Source organism: Pteropus vampyrus, unplaced genomic scaffold, assembly GCF_000151845.1.
Source record: "Pteropus vampyrus isolate Shadow unplaced genomic scaffold, Pvam_2.0 Scaffold2, whole genome shotgun sequence".
In the NCBI taxonomy this organism is placed as follows: Eukaryota; Metazoa; Chordata; class Mammalia; order Chiroptera; family Pteropodidae; genus Pteropus; species Pteropus vampyrus.
Genome location: NW_011888783.1, coordinates 35575126 through 35602039, shown reverse-complemented (window position 1 = coordinate 35602039; position 26914 = coordinate 35575126). Strand labels below are relative to the sequence as shown.

Here is a 26914-nt window from a genome sequence, read left to right as displayed (position 1 = left end):
GGGAGTTTCTTTTTGGGGTGATGAAAATGCTCTGGAATTTGTGGTCATGGTTGCACAACCTTGTGACTATTCTTATCTGATCATCCACTTTTATTAAAGGGGTGAATTTTATGGTATGCAAATTATATTTCAATAAAATGAAACAACTTCTGGCAGGGTATTCATGTTGATAAAAAATGAGTATCAACATTAACCCCAAGGACTTCTGCTTTTTAGTTAATGTTTTGGAAACATTCTGTCAGGTTGTTACCAAAGCCCTTCATGGTCTATGAGTTTATCTTATTTAATTTATTCTTGTGCAAACTAATACAATGCTTTACTGATGTCTTAACCTTGGACATCCTTGGAGTCCTTCATGTCAAGACAGAGCCGTACAACTTTTTGGAAGGAAGCACATCTGTCTTTCTCTTTTTCAGATAAAAGAAATTTGGATGTTGAACACTTAGCTCCCAAAGAGAAACAAAACTGCGATGTAGATGTAGGCAGTTCTCTGGCCTTGGTATGTCATGTTCTGGAGGACAATTTTGCTTCAGGAAGGCAGATTTTAATTTAAGTCAATATAAGGACACAACTTTCTAACAATTAGAACTAGTTGAGTTTTGAGCAGGTTGACCGTCTCCTGTCAGGGCCATGGAGATGGGAGTTGTGCGTTGAGAGGAGGTTGGGGTGGCTGACCCTAAAGTTCATATTAACTCTAGGAGGCTGTGATTCTAATTCTCCTGCTGTTCTACTCCAGCTCTCATAGCAATTGTCTCTTTGTTCATTGAACTAATCAAATGTATATTTGGAAATAATTTAGAATTAATTGAGAGAAATCAGGGAAAGAAGGACCAGAGGCTCATGCTTGTTGTTTCTTTGATGTTCGGAGAGAGCAGTTGATTCTAAAGCCAGAAATTTTAGAGCACTGGATAGAGAGCCAGGAAGTCTGGATTCTAAGCACAGATCTGCTACCGACCTAATTGGCTGGGGGACTTTCTGGAAGTCATCTACTCTCTCCTGATCTTATTTGTTTGTGTGTAAAACATGATGTTGGTTTGGGATGACCTTGAGGGACCTTTTGGCTCTGACAAATTCTAGAATTTTAAAAAATAACTTCAATTTTTCATATCAAGTCTTACATCTGTGTTTGCATAGTCTGTGATCAGCCTTTGCCTGTTTTTAATTCCTTCCGTTGCAAGGAAGGGTACTTTGTGCATGCCCACCATTTTTCTTGCCATTCTGGTTCTTCTCTGATCTTAAGCTGTTGTTTTGTCATTGGTTTCATGTCAGTCCCACCTTTATCATGACTAACACTTTCTTGATTGCTATTGGCTGTAGTTGGGATGTCTCTTTAATTACCTCATTAATCACTTTGCTTCAGTCTTTCATATTAGTGTTTGCCTCTGCTGTTTTATGTGTCCTACTTTTCCAATAGATCATAAGCTGCTTAGGAAAATGATATAGTGTAAAGAAAGAACACTTGAAAACAGATCCTTAAAGTTATTTCCCCAAAGTAAGAGAGCTGATAATGTGGCTAGGCCTTAGTTTCCCAGGTTGTGAAATGGAGATAATAATATCTACCTCATAGAGTTACTGTGAGAATTAAATGAGATAAAATATAAAAGGATCTTGATTGTAGTGGTTGGTGATGGTTTTGGTGGACAGTTGGTGGTCAGCATAGGCTGAAAGAACTTATTTCCTGTACTTTGAGGAATGACGTGCCATAAATAGCTGAGGCAGAGAGTCAGTGATCTCAGTAACCAGTCCCTCTTCAGTATTTAAAGGTAATTCCACAGAGTGATTTTAAATTTAAGTCTTTGTTTGTTTCTTTCTTTCTAAGTAAAGGTGGAAGAAAAATCATTCAAATTATTGGCTACCTTTGGTTCCAACCCTTGATTGATCTTAGAGATTGTTATTAGATTACTTCTTGATGATCTCTTCTTGGCGATAATTAATTTCAGTTTCCTTAACATCCCTCCTGGTGCTCATCTTCTACACCTTTATGGGAGTCTTTTGCTTTTCTCTGTCTCCCAGAATAATATTCCCTCCAGGCTGGGGAACAGTCATTGGGTAACAGGTCAAATGTATTAATAGGCATGCCATATGCTTCACAGACAGTTTGCTCTCAACAACCATTTTTTTTTTTTTTTTAAATTTAACTATAAAAATGTAAAGACCATCTGCTGTTATTTTTTGTATGTGATCCTGGTTACACTGCTCCTATGCAATTAATACCGTTCTACGTGGAGGCTTTCATGACAAAGCTGGGGCACTTCACTTTCAGCTGTAATGTATGTAGAGAATATGTGTCCCATCCAGTTTCCCTTCATGAATTGCAGCAGGTTTGCTTACATGTAATTAGGTCTTGGGATTTATATGACTTCTGTCTCAGCCAGTTAAATGCTTTACCTATAGTGGTCCATTTGATTGGTTGAGAATAGGTCACATCCTTTTTTTAAGTTTGAGATGGCGAATGGACATCCAAGTGGAAATGTCCAGCAGGCAACTGAATATATGAATCTGGAACTTAGGTGAGAGATAAGGCTGAAATGTTACATGTGTAGATGGAGAGGAAGCAGAGGTCCGGGTCTAGGGCACACCATCATTCAGAAGTCTGGAAGAGACACCAGCAAAGGACACTGATAGAGAGTAGCCAGAGAGTTCGGACAGACCCAGGTGCTGAATAGGTGCCTGGAAAGGAAAATGTTTCCAGAAGCAGCAAATGGTGACCCCATCGTTCAGTTTCAAGTGTTAGTACCCAGCACCCATATCAACATGTAAGTCCAAAAGTTTATTCTCTAGCTACAACCTTAGTGACAACTACAGTGAGCTGAGCCCAACACCTGTCCACAGAAACCCTCAGTCATAGAGGGATCAGAAACAGGGAGACTCTTGCCTGGGAGACAGGTCTTTGTTTAAGTGTCAGTCAGAACTTGTGAGACTTTTATACCATTACCAAAGCGGCAAAGAGTAATTAGATTTTTCCTCCTTTCTTCTCTCCCTCCCCTTTCTTTTAACTACTTAATGTGCTAATCCTGGCAAGATAGATGTCATAACAAATAATTTTCTAAATTTAATCTTTTGTCGAAGGCAGCTTCTGTTTGGGAGTTAACTTCAACTTATGCAAAGTTGTTGTATTTTCTTTTTGCCACTTGATAAATGATATTTAAATGAGTAGAGATTTCTTGCTTACTGCCTCTCAAAGTTGAAAATGTAATACATGCCAGTATTTTAAGTCAGGGGGCAAAACTGGGGAGTCCTATCTTTTTGTACTGTATACTATAAGGTAAATGTCATTTTTCCTGCTGTATTAAGTGTGTTTCCTCTAAAACCCAAAGCAGGATCATGCTGTAAACATGATGGTTTATTTTGCTGATTCTCCTCAAGTCTGGAGAAACAGTGTATTTGTTTTAAATTAAGCAAAGCTGCATTTTCTTTCCAGAAGGTTCAATGGATAACAAATACTTAGGCAAACTCCGTAAATGTTTATTCTTACCTTTTACCCTACTGACATTTAGTTGAATTTTACAAGTAGATACAGCTAATAAGAATGTAGTGGGCTGGTCGTTGGCAATAGATCGTGGTGAGGAATAGTCTCTTGGTTATTCAACCAAATACTTGGTTCACTAATTGAACAAGATTTGCTGGAAACAAAATGTCAGAAAATGATACCTTTCCTCAATTTTATCAGAATAACTCTGCTTCTGCTGCTTTGTATAAAAACAAAATTTTGTAGTATCTCAAAATTCCCTATTTTTTCCTTCATTTTGAAATAACTTACTTCAGACTGGTGGAGGTAGTTTATTTTCTAGTTCTCTCAATCCTGTTTTCAGACTAAAGTTCAAGCATAAAGCCTAAAGAATAGGCCTTACTTACCTATGTGCAGCTCTACTCTAGTCATAAATAAGTAAAATGTTAAGCCAGGCTGACAGCTGTGTACTTACTTTTGTGTGAAGGTTATAGGATGTAACAAGCCTTGTCCTTGGATCCTTCATGAGCAGTTATCTTTTCAAGGTGCCAGACTGTCCTTGGGTGGTTCCCGGTGTTCACAGCCATGTGTAGGAGGCACACGGTGGAAATAAAAGAGGCTCTGTGCTTTCATCCTTCCTCCTTTTCTTTTCCTGCCCTCCCCTCTGCCACTTGGGGAAAATGAGGATGAAGGGCCAGCTGGGTGGATCGGGCTCTGGGTGGTATTGGTGGAGAACAGGTACTGTTGTGGCTGTTCTCCCAGGAGGAGACCATGACTTTCTTACCTACCACCTTCCCCAGTGCTCAGCGCTGTGCTCAATAACTCCTGGCTGGAGCGTGAGTGATTAGGGGTCAGGGCTCATGCAGTGCCATGCAGTGCTTCTCCCATGGAGAGCCTCCCAGTGGTTCTCCCCCTTTCCTCTGACAGTTACCTCGATGAACTGTACACGGTCCAGCGTCAGACCAAATCCCAAGACCTCACATTTGGGAAATCACCTGGTTTACTGTACAGAAGGGCTTCCTTTGCCTGGGAAACCTTGACCCAGTTAAGGCACCACTTATGAATGTGAAGAAAACACTAGAATTATTTGGGACATAAAGCAACGATATCTTGCTAAGGAGAGCGGCTTCTTAAATCTGATAACGTTGTCTTCTCATTGTATAAAATGCACGCACGTAATCTCCACCAGCAGCGCCCTACGTAAACCGGCTCTTGATTTCCTCTTGTACCACCCTCCAGTTCCCTGAGCACACCAGACCCCTTCCTGGCTGCTGCACCCGCTGTCTGGAGTGTTCTGCCACAGCTCTTCATGTGCCTCAGTCTTTCTGATCCTTTAAAGATCTGCTCAATAGGTACTTCTTCAGAGAGATCTTATGTGCCCTCTCTGTCATCTCTCTGTCCCATTATTTTACACCTCAGCATTTTGTATCTTCTGTGTGTTTACTTTCTTATTAGCTATCTGCCACACTTGACTGAGTACTTTACGTGGGCAGGACTATTTTCTGATGTGGGCAGTGTGTAGTCTAGCGCCTAGTCCAGTGTAAGCTCTCAATAAATAAAGGTTTGTTTAAATGAATGAATGATGCAAGTCAACCTATTTTTCATCAGAAAAAGTGTTTCAAGTAAACAAACAAAAAAAAAACGCCTTTTTTTTTCTCTCATATTCTCAACATACAACATACACATAATGTATGTGTGGTTCATGCTGTAAAAGTGCTGTAGTCTTGGTAAAGAACTGCTGCATAAAGTAGTCGATGATTTATTGCCTGTGGTCTAACTAATAATATTAGTGCTTTTTATTCCCAACCTTTAAATGTGTTTTCTCTGTCCCTTTTTCTTCTTTTGTCTTTCTTTTTTAGCAAGGGAAGCCATATGTCTTCGACAGAGTGCTGCCTCCCAGCACGACCCAAGAGCAGGTGTACAATGCGTGTGCAAAGCAAATTGTCAAAGGTAAGTGCTGTTTCTTTATTTCCTCCAGGACCTTTCAGAGTAATTGAAAACATTAAGTGATATTTGCAGCCTAAGAATCAATGTGCTTTGACTGTAAGCAGAGGCCTACTAATTGGAAACACTGAATTATAGCTTGAGCTCTGCCTCTGATTTGCTGTGATGTCAGGCAAGTTATTTAACCTCTCTATACCTCCTTTCCAAGGAGATTTCTTTATTTTTTTGCCACCTTTTTGGCAGAGCCATTCTATCACCCAGAAGCTTAAAAGCAAGCTATGCTCGTACTATTTCTGTAATGGTTTCAAAATACTGCTGCAGGTATAGGACCTCCTGTTTCCTTTGAAGAAGAAAAATATATACATTTCTGATTCTCCAGCTGTACATTTTGGTTGATTTATTTTGTGCATCTGTCTCTTCAGAAAAAATACTTAAATGTGGAAAACTCTTGGGCATCAAGGAATTCTCTACAGCTTCATAAAATCACATCACCTTGCTGGTTATTGAGCTGTTTTTGCTACTCAACATTTCTTAATTATGCTTTCGTCTAACCCACTTTCAACCATCCTACCCAGATCTTGACCTTTGTTCCTTCAGATGGGTAGCCTGAAGCCTAAATTTGTGTCTTGGAGATCAGTCTGTTTCTCTGGGACTGGCCTTGGCCCTGAACGATTTGTGCCACAATAACAGCAGGGAGATGAAGTAATTTACACATCATTCTACCTTGCCCTTTCAAATCAGGGACAGGTTGGAGCTTGACTTGCAGAGCTCACCATCTGCACAGAGCCGAGGGGCATCTCCTGCTACTTTGCTTTTCATCATCAAATCCTTGTTTTCACATTTGAATGTTATGGCAATCTTGCTTTCAAATGTCTTGATGCTGCAACCTTTATAGGTAACTCTGGATTTAAAGAGCAAAAAATAAAACCAAAACCAAAAAAAAAAAAAAAAACACCCCAACCTTGTCATGTTAGTTCTACTTATTTTTAGAAGCTGAGCTGACTAACCTAACGCTTTGAAATTCATGAAAATCAGCCCTGGGTACATCTGTTAGATTAATTCTGACCCTGGACACCTGCGTGGGAGACTCTTGTCAGTATGTAATGTTCTTTGCTGAGGTGTATGGTTATTCACATTCTTGTTGCAGACATCAATTAATTTTGAAGGTCTTCACAGGAAGATTATTATAGAAAACTGAAAGGAAAAAACATGCCTGAATTTGAGCTCCTTTTGAATTAAGAGTATGGTCCTGTAACTGGTGGGAATTCATCTTCTCTTTACTTCTACTCTTTTGCTTCTCTTTCTATCTAAACATGTTTCCTCTCTCTTTTTGGAGTGTATAGTTCTAGTTTGCTCCAAGTCAGCTCCCCTTCCCCTCTATTATTAGACTCTTTCATATTTTTATTTAAGTAAGATTAATCACACATGAGCCAGAATTTCCTTTTTTTTTTTTTCTCTCTCCTCCTTCATTATCAGAACTGAATAGTATTTACCACATACTGTGCTAAGCATGAGGGCCATTTAAATACCTCCCCACCCTCCCTAAGCTGACATTATAATTAGAGGTGGAGGAATTCCATTTAAAAAGAAATCCTGTGATTAACAAACAATAATAATAGTCTTTGAGTCTTTATTTACTAGAGAGGTTTGGGTCTCTTTCAGTGTTTGGATTTTTCTACACTATGACATGTCAGAAATAGGCAGTCCTTGGGGAGTTCTCATGAAGATGTATCCTAACTATGGATAACTTGAGCCCCAATATGTGATGAGCCACAAAGAAAACCATTTAGCATAAAAGTAGGCGCTGACATGATATAATAAACAGACATTTTCCAGGCACCCTAAATACTATCTACTCATTCTGTAGCAATGAAGAGTACCTTAGTCTCCCTTGAAAGGAAATAAAGAGGGACATAATGAAGACTGATTTAACTTTTTTAAATATCCACTGAGGCTAGCGGAAGGGGAAGTGGCCATGGATTTCTGCATCAGCAAGGTCAGACATAGCTATACAAGAAATAGCTCCTTGGATTAGATTACCAGGTACAACAGTGGTATCTCTTGCCATGCTGACTCCTGTTTAAGTCAGGAATGGAGGTGGTGCTGTGACGGCCTTTTTCCTAGAGGCCGAGAATTGAATCAGATGGCTTCTCTGAAGGTCACCATAGTCTCCATGATCCATGATAATGTGGTGGAGCGGTGAGCTTTCCTTTCAAAACCTTAATGTTTTTGAGATCAGGAAGACACCTTTTAACTGGACGCTTTTATTCTCGTTTTTTTCATTTTCATTCCCTTCAACTTCACTAGGTTTTTAAAAAATATTTCAAACATTTTAGATTGTAGAGTCTCGACCTCTCCCACACTCTCATCTTGTCGGGTGTGTTTTTCAAAATGCTGTCTGAAAAATATGTAGGATTCTCATCCTCTGATTCTAGAAGAGGTAGAGGGTTTGTGACTACCAGCATGGTAAATAGGAAGGTTCTGGTAGGTGCCTAGGAATTAAAAACCATGGTTCCTGGACGCTGTTACTGAAGCTTGAGTAACTATGTCCCAGCTTACAGAAGTCATAGACTATCTGATGCTAGAGAAAGTGGTTTCTTGTTTTCCAGATCTAATTTCTTTAAACTTTATTCATTTGCTTGTTTCTTTCATTCATTCCTTATGCAAATATATTAAGTGTTTACCATGTGGTAACCTCTGCTGAAGATGAGTCACCAAGATATGTCAGAGTCTTGCAAGAATTTTGGGGTATAAGGAAAGAGATGAACACATTCATAATTATCACGCACATAAATATTATGGGCTTTAAGGTGGATGTGTGCAGAATGCTATGGGAGCACAGAAGAAGGTCACTTGGTACTGATTTTGGTGTGAAAGGGGATTGTAAAATTAAGGAAGGCTTCTTGGAAAGGTTGGGTTCTGAGGACTGTAGAATATTGGAAGACTGTATAAGCAGGAGGAATAGCAAAAGAATAAACATAAAGACACAAATTATATGGCATGTTTGGGCAACTTAGAATGGTATAGGGTGCATGGAGTATGAAACAAAAAGTTAGGGTGGATCAGAGTTTGGTTGAAATTGATGGGCTTTTATGGCATTTTAAATCTTAACAGCTCTATGAGGTACGAGCATTATTATTCCCATAAACTGAAGAGGAACTGAGGTGAAGCAACTTGGCCAGGTCAGTTAGGAGATAGTGAGGCTGGGACTTAAGCCTGATTTTGTCTGACTGACTTTGGATTTTTCTGCACTGTCTTCCCACTTTTCCAGTGGGCCCATAATGAGCATTTAATAACAATTATTTTATGAGTCATTCCTTTTCTGTCAGGCCAAATGGACTGTTAACCAAGCACTGGTAAAAGACAGGGATGGGGTGAGAGGAAGGTAGAGGAGAGAGAATGGAGATTGCAGTTCTGGAGCCTCGGAGTGGCCCTGACTATGTGCCAATAAAGAGATGCATTTTAGTTCTGAAGATGCCACGGGCCCTCTCCTGGGCGCAGTGGTGGCCCTTCAGGCTGGCTGGTTGGCCCCACATCCTGGTTGGCCCGGGTTTTCAGCAGATCTGCCTCTGTACTCCCTGCGCACGGCCTGCTTTAGTTGTTTGGTTGACTGGTGAGAGTCTTAGGTCTAAGCTGGGATGACCTGTCAGCCCCTATTGCCAGAGACCTTGGTGCCCTGACAGGCCACCATTTCACCTGGAGAGCTGGTGGAGGTCACAGCAGCCTCCTCAGCCTCCTACACTTGATATGTAAGTATGATTATGTTCTCCCCAAATTCTTACCTGACAATGGAACCAACTCTTCCGCTCCAGTAAGACCTGGATTCAGAACTAGCAAAATCTAAGGTGGAAACTTGGCTTCTGAAATTTGAAACAAGAGGCAAAATGTGTTTTCAAGTATCCCACCCGCCGCCCCCCCCTTCCTCCTGGGAAAAGAGAGGGTTCTTCCCACCTTCAGTGGAATCTCTCTGGGCTTTGCTTGGCTGCTGGGTGGACTTGTGCTGTGTTTGCGGGGTGCTGCTGGCTGTATGGTGCGAGCTGAGATCACATCACACCAGACACCATCACAAAGGAAAGCTCTGTCTGGCTGAGCTGGTTCCCGGATCGTGGCTGGCATGTAGAAATGGTCATTTCGTTACGGCAGAGACTCTGAAACGAATGCTTTCCTCGGACCCAGGAACTGTCATTCAACATGATGAAAGTGCCTTTTTATGAGCTGTTTCTGTTAGAGTCAGGGTAGGTTGGCTGTGTGGCTCAGTGTGGTGCTGGGCACAGGCCTGCTCTCACTTTTCTTTTTCAGCGGGTTCTTCTGTGTCCTCTATCTCCTGTCATCTCAGTGGTCTAACCCCCAAATACGTTGTTTGTGCTGCACTTCTACCTGCTTCCCCTCTCAACTAATAATTAAATGTAAACAAATAAAACCCCACAAAACCAGGAGTTTGGGAGAAAATAGAGAACCCTGGCTTCAGAGAGCTTTTTTTCCCTTTTTAAATTACCTTCTAATTCAGAATTGAGTTGATAGAGGGTGATATCAGCTCTATTCAACCATAAACACTAACGATGGATTCTTCAACAATGAATTAATTGGATCATGATTGTAAAAACTTTAAAGGGCAAATGGAGTTTGTTGTAATGGGGTTTTACGTGTTCTGTTTTGCCTAAAAACCAAAAAGATAATTGCACTCAGTGTTGAAATAGCAGCATCAAGCAATCAGGGATTCTCTAAGTATATAGTCCCATGTGCTCCTCAGCTCCTTACTCCTAAACAAGTTCAGGTATGTGTCCCAGTCCTTAACCTGAGGAGTTTGGTGAGCAGTGACTAAGAGATAGTAGGATTGTGCATTCTGCTTCCTGTGAGAGTGGATTCAGAGGGGTGGACCAGGCCTGGGGGTGTCTAGGGAGGCCTAATTCAGATGCCCTGGCTCCATTGTTTCCTGGCAGAGGAAGAAACAAGAGCTGGATTTTCTCCTATCAATAGGGCTTGGGCTCTGAGTTGAGTTTTCTTTAGAGTGTGGCAGGTTGCTCAGAGCCACCTCCCGTGTACACGTACACGTGTAGGGTGGCCAGTGGCCCATTATGAGGAACAGAGGGAGCTGGATCTTTGGCCTTGGCCTCCTTAACCCCTGTTCCAACACCTGGGCTCATGGTTCCCAGTGTGCTTCCTACATAGGGGCTTCAGGTAAGGAAGACCTTCCAGTTTGGGGGAGATGTTTAATTTCTAATATATAGAAGCTTTAGTGCTGCGATTGTGGCTAGCATCTCAATTGGCTGGAGTTGTTTGTGCCATGAATATAGAATTTTTAAAGTATAACCAAAGGGCGGGAACCTTTTTCCTTGGGTTCCTCAAAGCACATCACATTCATGGGCATGTAGAGAGGCTCTCTGCTTGGGCCACCCATTTTCAGGCCTGAGGAGTCTTTTCTCTGAGAAAGTTGGCATTTTTCTGAAAACTGAAGCTTGAATCTCCAAGAGCCCTTCTTCAAGTTTTTGCTTCTCCTGTTACCAGGGAAACCATTACCAGAAGTCTGATACGTGTGAACATTTTCTCTCTCAGTATAGTTTGACATAAACTCTTGAGGGCTGCTAGGATTAAAAAAAAAATCCTGCCACTTTATTTTTCTTCTTTTAGCTTCCTAAAGGAAAATCTCACTTATTTTTTTTCTGTCCTCAGTTCAGACCTCAGTAACCTCAGATCAGTAACATGAATATTAAAAAAGATTTTAGAAAATCCAACAAAAACTAACCAGCATTGTAAAATTCAGAGAGACCAAAACAAACTCAATCAGGACCTGAAACAGATGGAGCTGATTGCCCGGCTTGATTTTTTTGTACATGACCCTGAAGAGGACACCTCGGTGTGAGGCTCCTCTCCCTGTTCCCGCTGTCCTTTCAAGAATGAAGACTTCCTCCCTTTATATAGAGATGGTGGGTCAAGGATATTAATTATCCATCATTCCCCTTTTGATGAGATTTATGTGGATGAAGGCGAGTTGAGGGAAACAAGCGCACAATGTATTTTAATTACCTCTGCTGCTTTGAAAGAATTCGTACAGATAATCTTCAGTGCAAAGTAGCCTCCTTCACATTCCTCCCTGTCCCTGTGTGAAATGGAAGCCGGCCTGCCTTGCGTGGGGGCGCACTCAGTGTGCTTGCTGTGTACTAAAAGATGTTCCCAGTGCTGATGGGCCTGGGCTATCTTGCCAGCACGATCACTGAAAAAACAGAGATGTTAACTTTGACTCAGGGCCCTGGAGGTTTCTGGTCCGATTTAATTGGATTGTCACCGTGTGACTCAGTTTGCAGAGTGGGGTCTGCCTACCCCTCTTGCCGCCCCCCGCCCCCCGGCCCCGAGCTCTGGACTAGGTCTCTCCGAAGGGGCTCTGGTGCAGCCCTCACAAGAAATATCCTCAAGGAGTTCACCTGAGCCAGGGTTTAAATGAACCCAAATCAGATCTTCAGAAAAGAAATCCTATTCTGTACCTCACTCCAGAGACACAGGGCATGGATAATGTTTTTTTCCCCCTGACTGATCTCAAGAGATCAACTTAGAAGAAAACTGAAATATCTTTCTACTAAAAAGAAAGCATACTGCTCAATATCTGTCTTAATTTTAACATTACTGGGAGAAAATGTGTCTGCCTCCTTCTTCATTAAATATATTCTGTAGTAACGTGAGTCTGTTTCTCTTTATTTGTGGAACAGTGGAAGCCTTCATTTCTGCTTTTATCTCACAGTTCTACTCAAAATGCAAATGGAGCTGGGCCATTTAGAAAATGTAATTTAAAAATACGCATGTGATCAAAGTATTTAGTTAATTTTAATTTATTTCCTTGCTTGCAGATGTCCTCGAAGGTTACAATGGGACAATTTTTGCATATGGACAGACTTCATCGGGAAAAACGCATACCATGGAGGTAAGAGTGCAGCATGCTGTGACGTCGGGCTCTGGGATGACTGAACAGAATGGTGCTCCCAGCAAAATTTGAGGTGCCATGTGGCTTTCTTACTGGGCAGTAGAGATGATTAAGGGGATGATTATGTTTGGCCAATTTATTGTGTCTTTGAGGAGTTTTAAAATAGTGGTGAGTAATAAAATCTCAGAAGTTCAGTATTTAAAAAAATCCTTTGTTAATAGCTCTGTCAAAATAATAATAATAAATTCTATTAAAAAACAATCATCAACAAGTTAAACGGCGATGTAAGTATCCTTGTGGACTGGAGTCCATCCAGTCTGAGCAAGTCTGTTATAAAAATCATTTACCCTAAAGGGGGCCTCAGGGGAAGTGAGTCTCCTCAAAAGAAAGGAAAAACTGTAGGTCGGATAATAAAGAAGTTGGCTTAAGGACCAAATTCAGCCCACCGACATATTTTTATTTGATCTGCACAATGGCGGGTTTTTTTTTTTTTTGGTTTGTTTGTTTGTTTTTTTAAATAGAAAGCAGTGGTTAAAATGGGATGATTTCAAATAATTCTAAGTTTCCAAATTTGCTTGAAAATTCTGAAGATTAAGCAACACCATAATATAAAGTATAAGCTTCACCAAAGCAGGAATCTCCATTGTCTTGTTCCCATTTCTAGTGCCTGGAACAGCGGCTGTCACCTAGGAGGGGTTTGATAAAATAGTTGTTAAAATGATACCCTCGTGGTGGCCCTGGCCAACCCATGTGTATGGGGCTGGACTCTCCAGTCTGCCCGTTTACTCCACGCACACCGTGAGTGAATGTTAATTACACTCAGTATCCTTCTTCATTAATTTACACACTTGACGCCTCTGGGCGCTTGAGAGTGTGACCCCAGTTCACCTTGTTGGCTGTGAAGCCCTGTGGCTCCAGTCTGTCGTCCAGATGAGGCATATCTACAGACAGAATTGGCCCCTTTTACCCCCTTTTCTCCCTGCTTTCTAGTGGACTCCTAGAAGGCCTTCAGGGCCGGATCGCTCTTCAAAAGGCTGGGCCCTCTTGACAGGTGAGGAGAGGTGGGAGGGTGGGTGGGGTAAGATGAATCCTTAATCTTTCAAGCTTAGATTTTTTTCATTTACGGTGCCCTTCTGGGAATATCACTGAGACGGCTGCTACAGAATCAGTTTAGCTTATGAATCATTCCTATTGAAGAGATTTCAAAGGCAGGAGGCCAAAATCCTCAGGGCTCTGATGTTCTGTTCACACCAATTTCAACTATGGGGTATGACTCTGGGGGATCTCATTTCTGTGGTGTTGACTCACTTTCACCATTCTGCTGGAGACAAAGAGGTTCAGAGACTGCACAGATTAAAGGAAGCACAGATTTATTTACCACGTCTTCTAGACAGCAGAACTGCTCTCTGACACCTGAGCTTCATGGGCCCCTCATCTGTGCATCTCATATCCTTCAGTAGGACATCTTGACACGCAGGCATGGCTATTCCCGCTCTGCTGCTCCTGCTCATCGCTTGCTTCTCTTACAGGGTCCCAGACCTTTGACCTTCTGGGTGCTAGAAAAGTCGTGGTTATACATTTACTAAGTCCCACCCGTGGACAAAAACTCCTGCATAGATCATAAGGCATAGGAAAGAGATAGCATCTCATGAGGCTATCAATAAGTCTCTAGGTTTTTGGAAAATAACCAAATAATATACAAAATAACAACCACTAAAAAAAAAAAAAAAAAAATACATGATTTAAAATCCTTCAAAATCTTAAGGAAAGGTTACAAGAGTGATCTTTTTAGCTTTGGGATTAATTCATCTTTGGAAAATGTAAAGTTTTTGCTAAATGTCAGATACTTAAATTGTAAACCATCAAAGAAGAGACCTGACCCCAGAGCGAAGGCTTAGTCTGTATTTGTATGTGGGGAGAACACGTGGCTGTAAAATGATGGCAAAGAGGTATGCCAGCAATTTAAAACTAAAGTTGGAGGCATTTCATTAAATCAGAGCATCTCCAGCCCTCTGTGTCCCATAGTGTAAACCCACAATGCCTGTAACAGTGCTGAGGGCCCAGAGGGACTCATGGGGACTGGATTCTGTGCAGATCACTCTCATAGCTGCCCATATTCTCTCATGTCTTCCTCCTTGTCGGTTTTAAAAGTTCGATTGCAACGAGTTGCTTTTCTTTGTCGTGGCTTTTGGAGACCGCATACTCATGCCTACATGAGTGGATGTGAGGACTTTCCTACTGCCACCCCGCTGCCCCCAACCCCATTTCATCTGGTTTTCTCTGTAGGGTGATTATAGATTGTGGAAAAGGTTGAAGATATTTTAGAGGAAAACAGGAAAGAAGGAGCCCCAAGCTTAAGTCACAGAGACTGTAGGAGACCAAAAAATCCAGGACCCTGGAATGCAATTAAATTAAAAAAAAAATAAAATAAAACTCTGCAGGGTTGCACTCTCTGAAAGGAGGATTTTATGTATTCGGAATTACACATTGAGATCTTTCAAAGGCTTTCGGAAGGGGATGTTAACTCCATGAATGGATGGAGCTGTCACATTTTAAAGCTTTTTTTCCATTTTAATCCCTCCATTTTTGGTTTGACATCCAGTGGTGATTCCATTACCTTCTATTGAGAGGAACAAACAGATAAGCCTACACAAAATTGGAAAGATTAGCTTCTGAAGATGGAGCATTTAAGGCGGATTTTGGTAAAAATATGAAACACTTGATGGTGTCGATGCTAAGCTTGTTGTGCCCTGGGCCCTGGCTTGCGCAGCGAGAGCTCACAGGACTGGCATTGGAGGATCTGCTGGGGCTGCTGGCTGAATGGGGAAGGAAGGCTGACCTTTTGTTCAGTGTGTGATGCTAGGAAGGGCTTCTCTTGGCCCCGTGCCCCACTTTGTAGCCCTCTTCAGCACAGTGATAGAAAAGGTTGGAATTGTACTACTTAGAAGTATGATTATATAGAGGCAAAATATAATCATAACTATTTGTCTGCACCTATGATAAATCAAACTGTTGCAATAAAAGTAAATAAATAAATAATAAAAGGATGGAGACACCCTGTTTTTTCCTTCAGCCCAAAGGGAGACCTGGAAGCCATTGAATGGTGGTGCAGGCTGCCCTGCTGCTGAGCGGAGCCTGTCAGGTGATTTTCAGTGAGTCTGTCTGGATGCATTGGTGCTCCTCTGAGCTGCTAGGCTGCCTGCTTTCCCTTTTTAAGTGTTTCAGAAACCTCTGTCCTTTTTGGGACACCGAGGAGGCAATTGAGGCTGGAACAGAGGGAGTCTTGTTCCATGACCGATGGTCTGGGTCTGATTTCTTCTTTCACACCTGCTCCAAGAAGGTCATGATCAGAAGTGGGGAAAGTTTTTGAAGAGTATTACATAGGATGCAAGTATAAAACATATTTTCCTTTTTTGATTTCTGGGGGAGACAAGATGATGAAGTGGTACATTCCTTTTCTACTCAAGTCCATCCTTAGTTCTCCAGCCAACTAAACGTGTCACTGGTCTCTAAATGGGCATTGTTCTTTCTCAGTTCCTGTACCTTTGTTGTGTAAACTCCCATCTCTTCTCTGCCTACATCCTCTTTGCCCATCCTTAATCTTATTCATCCCTCAGGATTTGGTTTTTCATAAGAAGCCATCCCATATCACTCACCCCAGATGGAGGGAGCTATTCTGTTCTCTGAATAGGCTCTGCTCCTTTACCATGTTTTATTGCCTGAGGTGAATATATGTTGTGTATGTGCATGTGTATTTCATATGCAAGGCAATCAACGTAGAAGCAGTGAAGATCTTTCTCATACACACACACCACACACACACACACACACACACACACACACACACAAAACACATCAGCACACACGCACCAATCACACTCCACACTACATACACATATACCACACCATACACTACATATGCCACACATGCACACTATATATACACACCACACCATATACACACCACATATCCATACAGACTACATACCCACACCATATACATCCACATACCATTCACACACACATCCATACACAAGTGTGCACAGATTGTTTGGGCAGACTCAGTTTGCTGAACATAAAGGTCCTTACCACTCTTGGGCTTATGAGCTAGACCCTGCCCCTAAACCTGTGGTAGGTTAGGGATCACTTCTGTCACTATGAGGCCAGGGGTATCATTACACCTTCTCCAAATGAACATGTGCTTCCCTTTCATGTGATGTTCGAGTGGAGACTTTAGGGAAGCAAAATGGGGAGTGTCTTTGGATGGGTAACACACAATACAATATACAGACCATGTATTATTGAATTGTACTTTTGAAGCCCATATAATTTTATTAACCAGTATCACCCCAATACATTTAATTTAAAAAGAAAAAGAAAAAAATGGGGAGTGTCCTAGGCTCATTCCTGGTTCTGCCTTGGTTCTTACTCTAACAAAGACAAACAAAGTAATGTCAATACGTTTTCAGCCAGGAATCAATTGGGGATATATCTGTTGAATGGAAAAGCAGCTAGGGAAACAGATTTAAATAAATTATAAAAGATTTTTGGATTATCAATTATTCTTGTTTGGCTGTGGACTACTGAAGAAAAGCTAAAGGATTATGATGAATTATTAAAGAGCTCTGGAGGGAGTGGGTGGGGGACACTTTTCAGACTCTCTGAGTCAGATTGACGCAGTGGTGTCACGACATTTGACCTGACACAGAACTGTGTTTTCGCTGTAAATATCATTTCTGCCAGCAGTTTCCACAGTCCACAGAGTATGTGGGGTCCAATATTTGGTTTGTTACATGTTTACGATGGTCTATGTGAAGTAAATTTACCAACATTTGAGCCTTTTAGTCTCAGTCATTTGGTGCTGTTTCATAAGGTATGGACTAATAGTCTGTGATAGAAATGTTTTTAGATTGTTCAGATCATGTAAACCCCAACAACTGCTTAATGAGAACTTACTATGCGCTGAATAATATAATGATAACACTTATTATCACTAAGCACATAAATATTGTTTCACTTAAGTTCTACAATAATTCTGTGCAACAGGTACTATACTAATTATGATAAGCAGTGGGGGGAAGTGTGTATGCACTGGTCATCCCTGCCTTTAGAGTGTGTACAGTCAAACTTAAAAACAGTATAAACACATCAAATGACTTAGGATTCTTAAGCAGATGGGGGGCATTCTGGAGAGTAACCCAATTTCCCAGGAAGGAGAGCTTTGCTAGAGGCCAGACGTATCTGAATTCAGCTTTTCTCTTGCTTTTCATAGAGTGGAAGGTCAGGAACCAGGTGCGTGAAGGAGGATTAGTCAAGTGTTCTCTGGCCTGTAGTTAGTGCTGAGTTCACATGACTTTTTGCTTTTGCCAGCTTAGATGTTGGCTTGAAAGTCAGCCTGTCAGGGAGGCACTGTGTGGCGAACCCCTGAAGGAAAAAGAGGATTTGATTGGGAAAAACAAAGCCGATATTCCAGGTTTTGGGCAGATTTGGAACAAGGATATGAGTCAAAACTGCAAAGGTCATTGGACATCCCTGGAAAACTAAAGAGCAAACTGGGCTTTGTGCTTTTCTTCCAGTTCTGCTTGTTCCTAAGGTTTTATATTTTTCTAAAGGTCTGAAAAATTCTCTGGGAATATAGTTGCCAATGATCACTTTGGATCTGCAGACCGAAGGAAACTTAAGTGTTCATTTGAGTGTTGGCATACACAGCTCTCTAGGAGCTATCCACCCCGGGCCCGTGCTAAGGCCATCGCTAAACACCTCTGGACTTCTTTAGGAATTGCTTTCAGATCCTGTGGCATCTCTTTCCGAAAGTCTTCAGAAGTGGCAAAATCTAGATCTTAAAAATGGATTTAGTGATAGTCCAAATAGCAGAAAAATTAATCTATCCCTCTACCTCTCAGTAATAGAAATAGAAAAAAAGGATAGAAAATAATAAGAATATCATACATGTGGATTTAGGTATTAGAAGTAGCCAAATATTTGGAACAATTAGGGCTGGGAATTACAGATTTTAAAATGAAATTGATAAGAGATGTTCTTGATTGGTTTATAAAATGATACTGAAAGTATTTTTAGAATAAGATTCTTAGGAATTTTTTTAGAAATGATGACATTAACGAAACTATATATGTGTCAATGTTAAGAAATGTTCAATCCCATAGAGAATTTTTATGAGTTTCTTTCAGCCAAACTGATGATGACATATGCCGGAGAGCAAGATCTCAAATGCTCTGGAGAATAACAATTTTGCAGTTTTTTTTTTTTTTTTACTGCATTTGAAATTAAGGAGGGAAAGTAAGGAACATTACATGGAGGTGGGGTGAAAGAAAGCAGAGATTGGATTACAGGATAGTTAACAAGGTTATGTGCTCTCTTGAGGGTGGTTATGGCTTATTTCAAAGGTGTGTTAACCTAGATGCACAGAAACAAAGGACAGAGACTGCTTAAGGCAAAGATAAACCTTTTACTAAAAAGTTACTTTCCTGGGGCAGTGACTACGCACCATGACCTGCCCAGTCAGGAATTTATGATTGGGTCATCCTGTGAGGTTACTTTCCATAAAATCCCTTTCTTCGTCCACATATGTATTAGCTCCTGAGGTGATTTTATTAAAGTAGATTATCTTGGATTCTTAGGTTCTGGTCAGTTTGTAAAAATTCAAAAATGAAACTTACACTTAGTATGTTATAGTCAGATATGCTATATAGTCATATATTCTCCGTCCTTCTCCTTCCTCCCCACCTTCCTACTGACATAGTCACTCCCATACACATTGATTTGTTGCTCTGAGTGGCAGCAGGAAAGAATATTGTGGGACTTCACATCTGACAGAACAACCTCTTCTTGGCTGGGTAAAAAGACTAACACGTTGAGTTATTCTGCTAACTTCTGGTATGTCGGCCTGTCCAGTAGAGCTCCAAGGAGCAGACAGCCCATGTGTGGATGCCACATGGAGTTCTGTATGGTCCCCATTCTCTCATGTTTCCCAGCACTCATTAGCACCTGTGTTGTGTTTTTCACCCACTAGGGGAAGCTGCATGACCCTCAACTCATGGGGATCATCCCAAGGATCGCGCACGACATCTTTGACCATATTTATTCCATGGATGAAAACCTGGAGTTTCATATCAAGGTAAGTGCCATCGATTGAGATCCAAGAGAAGAAATAGCCTAAAGTTGTTTTTTAGCTCTCTTTTTATTTTAGACATGGAAAAGACGATCTTATTAAATGACATTCCTGTGGTAGGTAGATCCGTATTTTTTATTTAATGGCTAAGGAATACTTAGCTATCTGGATGGTTTGCTTGAGATAGCGAGATCGGATAAAAATCTTCTTTATATTGGAATCATCTTGATAGTTGCCTGACTTCTACCCTTTACCCTGGAGATTTCTGTAGCTATGACTGGAATGTGTCCATGTTCGGGTTTCTCCAAAGTGTGTTTCATGGAACACATTCCTTACATTATTAATAAGTGGGTTACCAAGGAAAATGCTTATGTTGCCTAATAAGCTGGAAAAATGCTGTTGAACAATGTTAAATTTATCACAAGCTTAAATATGTTATCGTGTAATGTGATTCTGCAAAGAAGACATGGAATATATTACCTTTCCCAACTTGACTGTGGACATATCCCGCACACACCCACCCTTCGCCTTGGAGTGTGACAGACTAGTGTTTTGTTGAGAAGGGTTAGGGAAGTGAATTCTCTTTCTCCATCTTTTTTTTTCTCTTTCTTAAAACCAGAACCTGCGTTCTGGCTTAAATTCATAATGTTGGTACTAGGGATATATTCTTTAAAACTTCTTGTAAGTGACTGAAAGCCACTTGTTTAAGCAAGTAGAGAAAGTTATTATAAAATACAGAATCTGATAGCAGGTGTATTGGGGGAGGGGTTGTGGAGAAGCAAGAAATCTAGGTCCTACTTTTCCTTTGTTTTTCTTTTTAACTTAAAAAGAATTGAGATATAATTCACAAACCATAAAATTTACCCCTTTAAAGTGTACAACTCGATGGTTTTGAGTCTCGACGATCACTAATTACAGAACATTTTCATCATCCTCCAATTCTGTTCTCTGCCATCTTGCTTACTTTCTTCTTTTTCTTGGTTGGAGAAGGGGGCATCATGGCAGCTCCTGCTCCACATTCCCTTATTTCCAATTCCTAATTCCCAGGGAAGTGGATCACCCGCCCAGCCTGCAGTAGGTGAGGCCCCAGCTCTGATGAGCTGTGTCAGGCATGCAGTGGCTGACTGGGGACGGGGTTAACAACAGCAGGTGGGGCAGAGGAAGGGATAGTTCTAAGAAGATGTGGAGCTGAGCAGGTCAGCCAAGAGGCTGATCAGCCTTGAAGACTGGTACCTTAGTGCACTAGACTCACCATTTTAGAGCTGAGGAACTGGAATTTCAAAGGCATAGATCCAGATAGCCAAAGGTACATAGCAAATCATTGGCAGAGTTGAGATTAAACTCCCAATCTGACCAGCTCCACATACAGTGCCTTTTTACTTATTTCTGCTAAGTACCTTTCCTGAAGTACATAAAAACAAGGCAATAACTGTTTGCCAGTGATAAATTACATCTGGCAAATCTTTTTCCTTACAATTCCCTTTTCTGACTAAAGTGGCTTCTTGCCAGGGTTCTTTATATCTAAGGGTACAGAAGCTTGTTGCTTTGATGGGATCAAGATTTAGGAGCTTAGTGCATCTTTAAGGCTGTTTGTATGTAAATACCTCAAACTACTGTAGGGTTCTTATGGGATAATCCTGGAGTAAGACGTTAAACCAATTACTGCCCTCAAAATAGAGTCTTGCATTAGAATCTTATGAAGATAAGAAAAGCCTCAGCCTGAAGGGAGAGGAGAGGAGGAACAACACCTTGGTCTCTAGGGCTGAATTTTACAGTTCCTGTTTCCGATCTGCATTTGTAGTTATGTCTACTGTTTCATAAATAATGGTCATAAGTGGGCAAGTTAGCTATTATTGACTACTTTGTATTTTGAACTGAGGAGCGACAGGCCTAATTAAGAAAAAGAGGCTCGATTAAGGCAATATTGAAAATCTGTTCCTTAAAGCGGGTCCCACGGAGGTTTTAAACGTTATTTCTGAACTTGCTATTGCTACATGCCAAACAGTGCCTATTTATTTTTCTTTTACCTGGTCTCACAGAGTACTTGAATTGACAAAAATAGCAAAATCAACCCCCCATTCCCCCCCAAAAAACAGCCAGTAATTGCTGTGGTAAAAAGAAATTAGCGAATCAGAATTCTCTTTCTAATTATATTAAATGTGGACAGAATTCTAATTGCCACATTTGCTAATATCTAGTTCATGACTGCTCTTTAGTTGTAATTAATTTTCCCTGTAATCTGTGTAAATGAGTGCACGTGTTTAAGATCTCAAAGATAATGGAAATGTCTTAATGAAAGCCAGACAATTCTGGAATACGTAGAATGGGTTGGAACCAAGGTTGAGCTGGCTGCAGGAAGGGCTGTGTTAGAGAGAGGTGTCTGAGATTAGAGACCAAACAGACCCATAGGATTCCGGGAGCAGCAGCAGTACATCTTTTGAAGGACAGGTAGGTGTATCTACACAGATGAGGCTTAGTGACTGGGGAGTTTGAGGGACAATCAAACAGGCAAGGATACAGGCAACCTGAAGAGGATGTCCAGCTATAGATTCTAGGGTTAGAAGCCAGGACCCCAGGTCTCAGGAAAACTAGGAAGTCAGGAGGTTCCAGGCTGAGATGCAGACAAAAGATAATGAACTGAGGCCGAAATAGATTAGGACCAATGCCAGGTTTCGGAGTCTACACTGGTCCAGAGCTGGGATGTGGAGATGAAGTTTCACCTGTAGTCACACCTCAACTTTATAACTACTTTTTTCAACCTTTTTAAAACAACGTTTTTGTCCATTCTTTTGTTTAGATTTCCAAAACACCCATGAAGGAGAGAAAATTTGATCTGGGAGGCAAAAAGCAGCTGTAGACAGAATGCAGAATCCTGAAGGGAATTTTTTACGTCATCAAGTCTAATGGCTTCATTTGACAGAGGGAAAATTGAGGCCTAGGATATTGGTTACATGTGAATTAAATTTTCAAGCTCATATTTCGTTAAAGTTGTTCTCAGAGGTTAGCTTTCATGTGAATCACCTGGGGAGTCTAGAAGCTGAGTTTTAGGTCCTATTTTGGAGATTCTGTTTCAGGAGGACTGTTCTCAGGTTCAGGGCTCTGCGATTTAAACAAACGCTATGGGAGATGCTGACGTAGGCAGTGCTGGGACTGAGGTTTGAGAATGATTAATTGGAAGGCTTCCTTTTCCTCTCACAGTTTAATTGCCTTTCATTAAATCACATTTTGTTCAAATCCTTCCTGGACTCTAAACCTGCCACCATCATGATTTCTCTCCCAGTTACCTTGCTGAGCTCTCATAGTTCCCAGCAAAGTGCCTTTACCTTGCCTCTCCCCACTTCTTCCTTCATGTAAATGTTTGGACCATGCTCTAGCTCTGGTCTGTTAAGGCTGTCAATATCATTCATAAGGTGAGGCCTACTACTGATTTTTGACAATTACTTGTAAAGGACGTTTGTTTAATTCCAGCTGATGTCATACCTGGAAGTTTGCTTGGTGTTCATCTAAGGTAAAAGCTAGAGTCCGCCTGTAAGTGGCTGTCTAGCACATGATCTAAATAACATCTGAATCAAACCATAGGGAGATGTGATGTGTGAGGACAGGGAGTAGCCCGAGCTGAGCAGGGACTCATAGAGCAAGTTGACGAAGCAGGAGGCAGGAGGACATAGGAGGGTGGGCTGGAGCTCTGCACTCTGGGACTCTGAATCTTTGCTTTGGATTCCTTATACTTCTTAGCTAATGTGTGACAAAACACTTTTATAAGTTCTAAAAATGATGTTTTTGTAACATAGGGTGGCATTTCTGTTTCAAACTCAATTTGCTTTTAACAGGTTTCCTATTTTGAGATCTACTTGGACAAAATCAGGGACTTACTCGATGGTGAGTAGTAACCTGAATGCTTGTTCTTTATTTGTTCTGTAACTAAAGTCTAGAGAGGTTGAAATAATTTAAAGCACTTCTGCTTAAAGAATTAATAAAGATTTATAGAGATGTTCTCTTGCCTTCAGGCTGTCTGCTTATTCTCAGCCAAGGCTTAAATTTCCATGAGAGATTAGAATTGCTTATCTTCTGTAACAGTTTCTATTTTTTCCTCCAATACAGGGTCTTTAACTTTTCTTTTCTTCTTTGCATGTCCTCATTATCTCTATAGTATCCAAGACAAACTTGGCTGTTCATGAAGATAAAAACAGAGTCCCGTATGTAAAGGTATGAGGAAAACTTGGTTGATGATGCAATTGATTTCTCTTCAGTCACTCTCATAATAATTATTACATAAGATGCCCAGAGTATTATCTATATGAAGTGCATATAGATATTTAATCATATTCCTTATGTTTACAATACATCTGATTAAAAAAACTGACAATTTCTTCAGTCATCTCTCTTTGTGAATGTATCACAGATGTCTAATCACATGAGGGAAGAATTGTAGAAGTGAACAAACATTTACTATTCACATTTAAATAGGCTTTGGTATTGAGTACAATCGTTTATGCTTTGCTGTTAGGCGAAGCCTATTATAGCATTATGTCTAGCACTTCAAAGCATCTAATTAAAATCAATGTCTAGATGGTAATAAATAAAGATGGAAGGCCAAACACAACTTCATCCATTTCTTTTTCTGCCATTGATTTTCTTCTTTATTTCTGTCTGCACTGCTGCTGAGTTTGAATCTGTGCTAAAAAACCCAAGGAAGTCGGCATTTCTTTTCTGTTTTTTTTTTTTTTTCTGAGTTTCCTAGGGGCTGCTCAGATTTCTTTTTAATGTATAATTCGAGCCTAAGGCAAGGAGAAAAAGTTGTCAGATCCACATTGCAGCCTTTCTCTTGATTTGCACATCCAGAAGAAAAGTGGGAATATGTTTAGCAGTTTGAAAATATTATTGCTTTTCAATTTTTTAATGGTGAACCCGAACTGACTCTGCTGCAGGGGTGCACTGAGCGGTTTGTGTCCAGCCCCGAAGAAGTCATGGATGTGATAGATGAAGGCAAAGCAAACCGACACGTGGCTGTAACAAGTAAGCATGGTGTGGTGTTTCCTCCCCTCTAATTTAGGATGCAAGTGTCTGCCTACCCACCAGAAGGGGTGGGTTATGAGGTCTAAGTAAAACAATGCACAGGAAGCAGTTGGAAAGCAGTGTCCGGAGCACACAAGGGATGTGCAGTGAGTGTGTCTAGGCAGGTCGTGGGGAGCAGCGCCTCCTGCTTTCCAGGGAACTCTTAGAGATCCTGGGTGAGACTCCGTGGACCCTGGTAAGAGCCTAAGACCGAACATGGGCAAATAACCAACCAACAAGCCAAAGAGGGGAAACTAAGCTTCTAAGTTTATTAATTTTAACTATGTTATTGTTCAGTTTCTTTTTTTAAATCCAAACCAACGATTTCTATATGCCAGTCACACACATGGAAAGAAAACCATATTAGATTTCTGCCCTCTGTATAAAAGGAAAAGAAGCAGAGCTTTATTGAAAACTTTTTGATGCTGTGTCTGTAACAAACACATTCAGGCCAGCTTGTTTACCTTGTGGTTTCTTCCTTAGCATGGTGCACATCTCAGGGAAGCAGGTCATATGGTATTAGAACAGCAGAGTTCCATGAAAAGATGTCTTATTCAGAGGGATATAGAAAAATGAGAGTGCGTTCATATAAAGAGAAGCTGAATGAACTTATGATTTCTAGCTTGGAAGGATTTCTAGTTTGGAAGAGAAAAAAAATCTGGTGAGGACGTGTGGACAGTGCAGTATTTCTTAACATTTTCGAAGTGCTGATGTTAAGATAGTCAGCTCTCTTGATTTGATCAAATGGATAGACCACCCAGGATTGTGGAAGCTGCAGGGAGGCAGATCTTGACCTACCTCAAGAACTTTCTCATCTTTATAGCTGCCCCAGTTAACACCTGCTATCCAGAGAAGTAGTGAGTTCTCTGTATGTTGTAGAAGAGATTCAAGTATTGATTGGTTGACTAGCCTCTTTAAGTCTCTTCCACCCAAGGTTCTATGATTCTGTGATTCAGCACTGTAATTCTCAACTTTTTCTCTACCCTGACAGATATCATATGATATTCACATATGTGTCAAATTTCATAGATAAGCCTAGACTTGCAAACAGTATAGGTTAAACCTCACTTTCTCTCTCGCTTAAAACACACACTCATACATGAAGGAAGGAAAGACTCATATTCTTATAACAATAACATGTCATTCATAAAGAAGTTATTTCCTTGGTTTCTTAAGCTAGTCATGAATTATTCATGGTATAACTGACAGTTCATCTTGGCCCCTTGGTTCAGAACTGTTGGTCTAGAACATTGCTATTTTTCTGGTAGTAAAATGGAAATATAGTTTTCTAAATTATTGTGGTAAAATATGGATAACATAAAATTCACCGTTTAAACAATTTTCAGTGTACAATTTAGTGGCACTAAGTATATTCACAGTATTGTACAACCATCACTACTCTCCATTTCCAGAATTTTTTAATATCACAGAGTGAAACTCTATACCCATTGAATAATAATCCCCCATACTCCTCTGTCCAGCCCCTAGTACCCACTGTTTTACTTTATGTTTCAGTGATTTTGACAACTCTAATTTCTACTCATATAAGAATGATACAAATCCTTTTATCACTTGCTTATTTCATTTAGCACAGTGTCCTCAAGCTTTGCCCATGTTGTAGCATGTGTCAGGATATTTTACTTTTAAAAAGCGGAATAATATTGCAATGTACGTATATAACACATTTTATTTATCCATTCATCCATAGATAAGACATTTGTGTTGCTTCCACCTTTTGAGTATTATAAATAGTTCTACTATGAACCTGGATATATAAATACCCATTCAAGTTTCTGCTTTCAGTTCTTTTGGGTGTAATACTAGAATTGCTGTGTCATAAGGTAGTTATACTTTTAATTTTTTTAAGAAACTGCCATGTTATTTTCCATAGCAGCACTATTTTATATTCCCACCAATAGTGCACAAGAATTTCAATTTCTCCATATCCTTGTCAACACTTGTTATTTTCTGGGTTTTTTTTTTTTTTTTTTAAATAGCCATCCTAATGGGTGTGAAGTGATGATATCTCAATGTGGTTCATGTACCTAATGATTAGTGATGTTGAGCATCTATTTATGTGGTTATAAGTCATTTATACATGTTTGGAGAAATGTCTACTCAAGTCCTTTGCTCCTTTTTTAATTTGAGTTGTTTGTTTTGTTGTCGTTGATTTTTAGATCTTTATATATTGTGGATATCAATCCCTTATCTCAGCAGTCCCCAAGCTTTTTGGCACCTGGGACCTGTGCTCCTGTGAGAATATGATGCCTGATGATCTGAGGTAGAGCTGAGGCAGTGATGCTAGCACTGGGGAACGGCTGCAAATACAGATGAAGCTTTGCTCACTGGCCCTCCCCTCACCTCCTACTGTGCGGCTGGGTTCCTAACAGGCCACAGACTCGTACTGGTCTGTAGCTCGGGAGTT

General features: G+C 40.6%; 1 protein-coding gene across 4 annotated transcripts in view; it reads left to right on the top strand.

The window, feature by feature from the left end:
• KIF5C (kinesin family member 5C) overlaps positions 1–26914 on the top strand; it is a 146700-nt gene that overhangs the window by 38088 nt on the left and 81698 nt on the right. For all 4 annotated transcript variants that reach the window (XM_011359567.2, XM_011359581.2, XM_011359574.2 and 1 more), the window contains exons 2-7: positions 5308–5398; positions 12232–12305; positions 19336–19440; positions 23265–23313; positions 23585–23640; positions 24363–24450. In XM_011359567.2, the coding sequence (XP_011357869.1) occupies positions 5308–5398; positions 12232–12305; positions 19336–19440; positions 23265–23313; positions 23585–23640; positions 24363–24450 (463 nt within the window). The remainder of the gene's footprint in view (positions 1–5307; positions 5399–12231; positions 12306–19335; positions 19441–23264; positions 23314–23584; positions 23641–24362; positions 24451–26914) is intronic.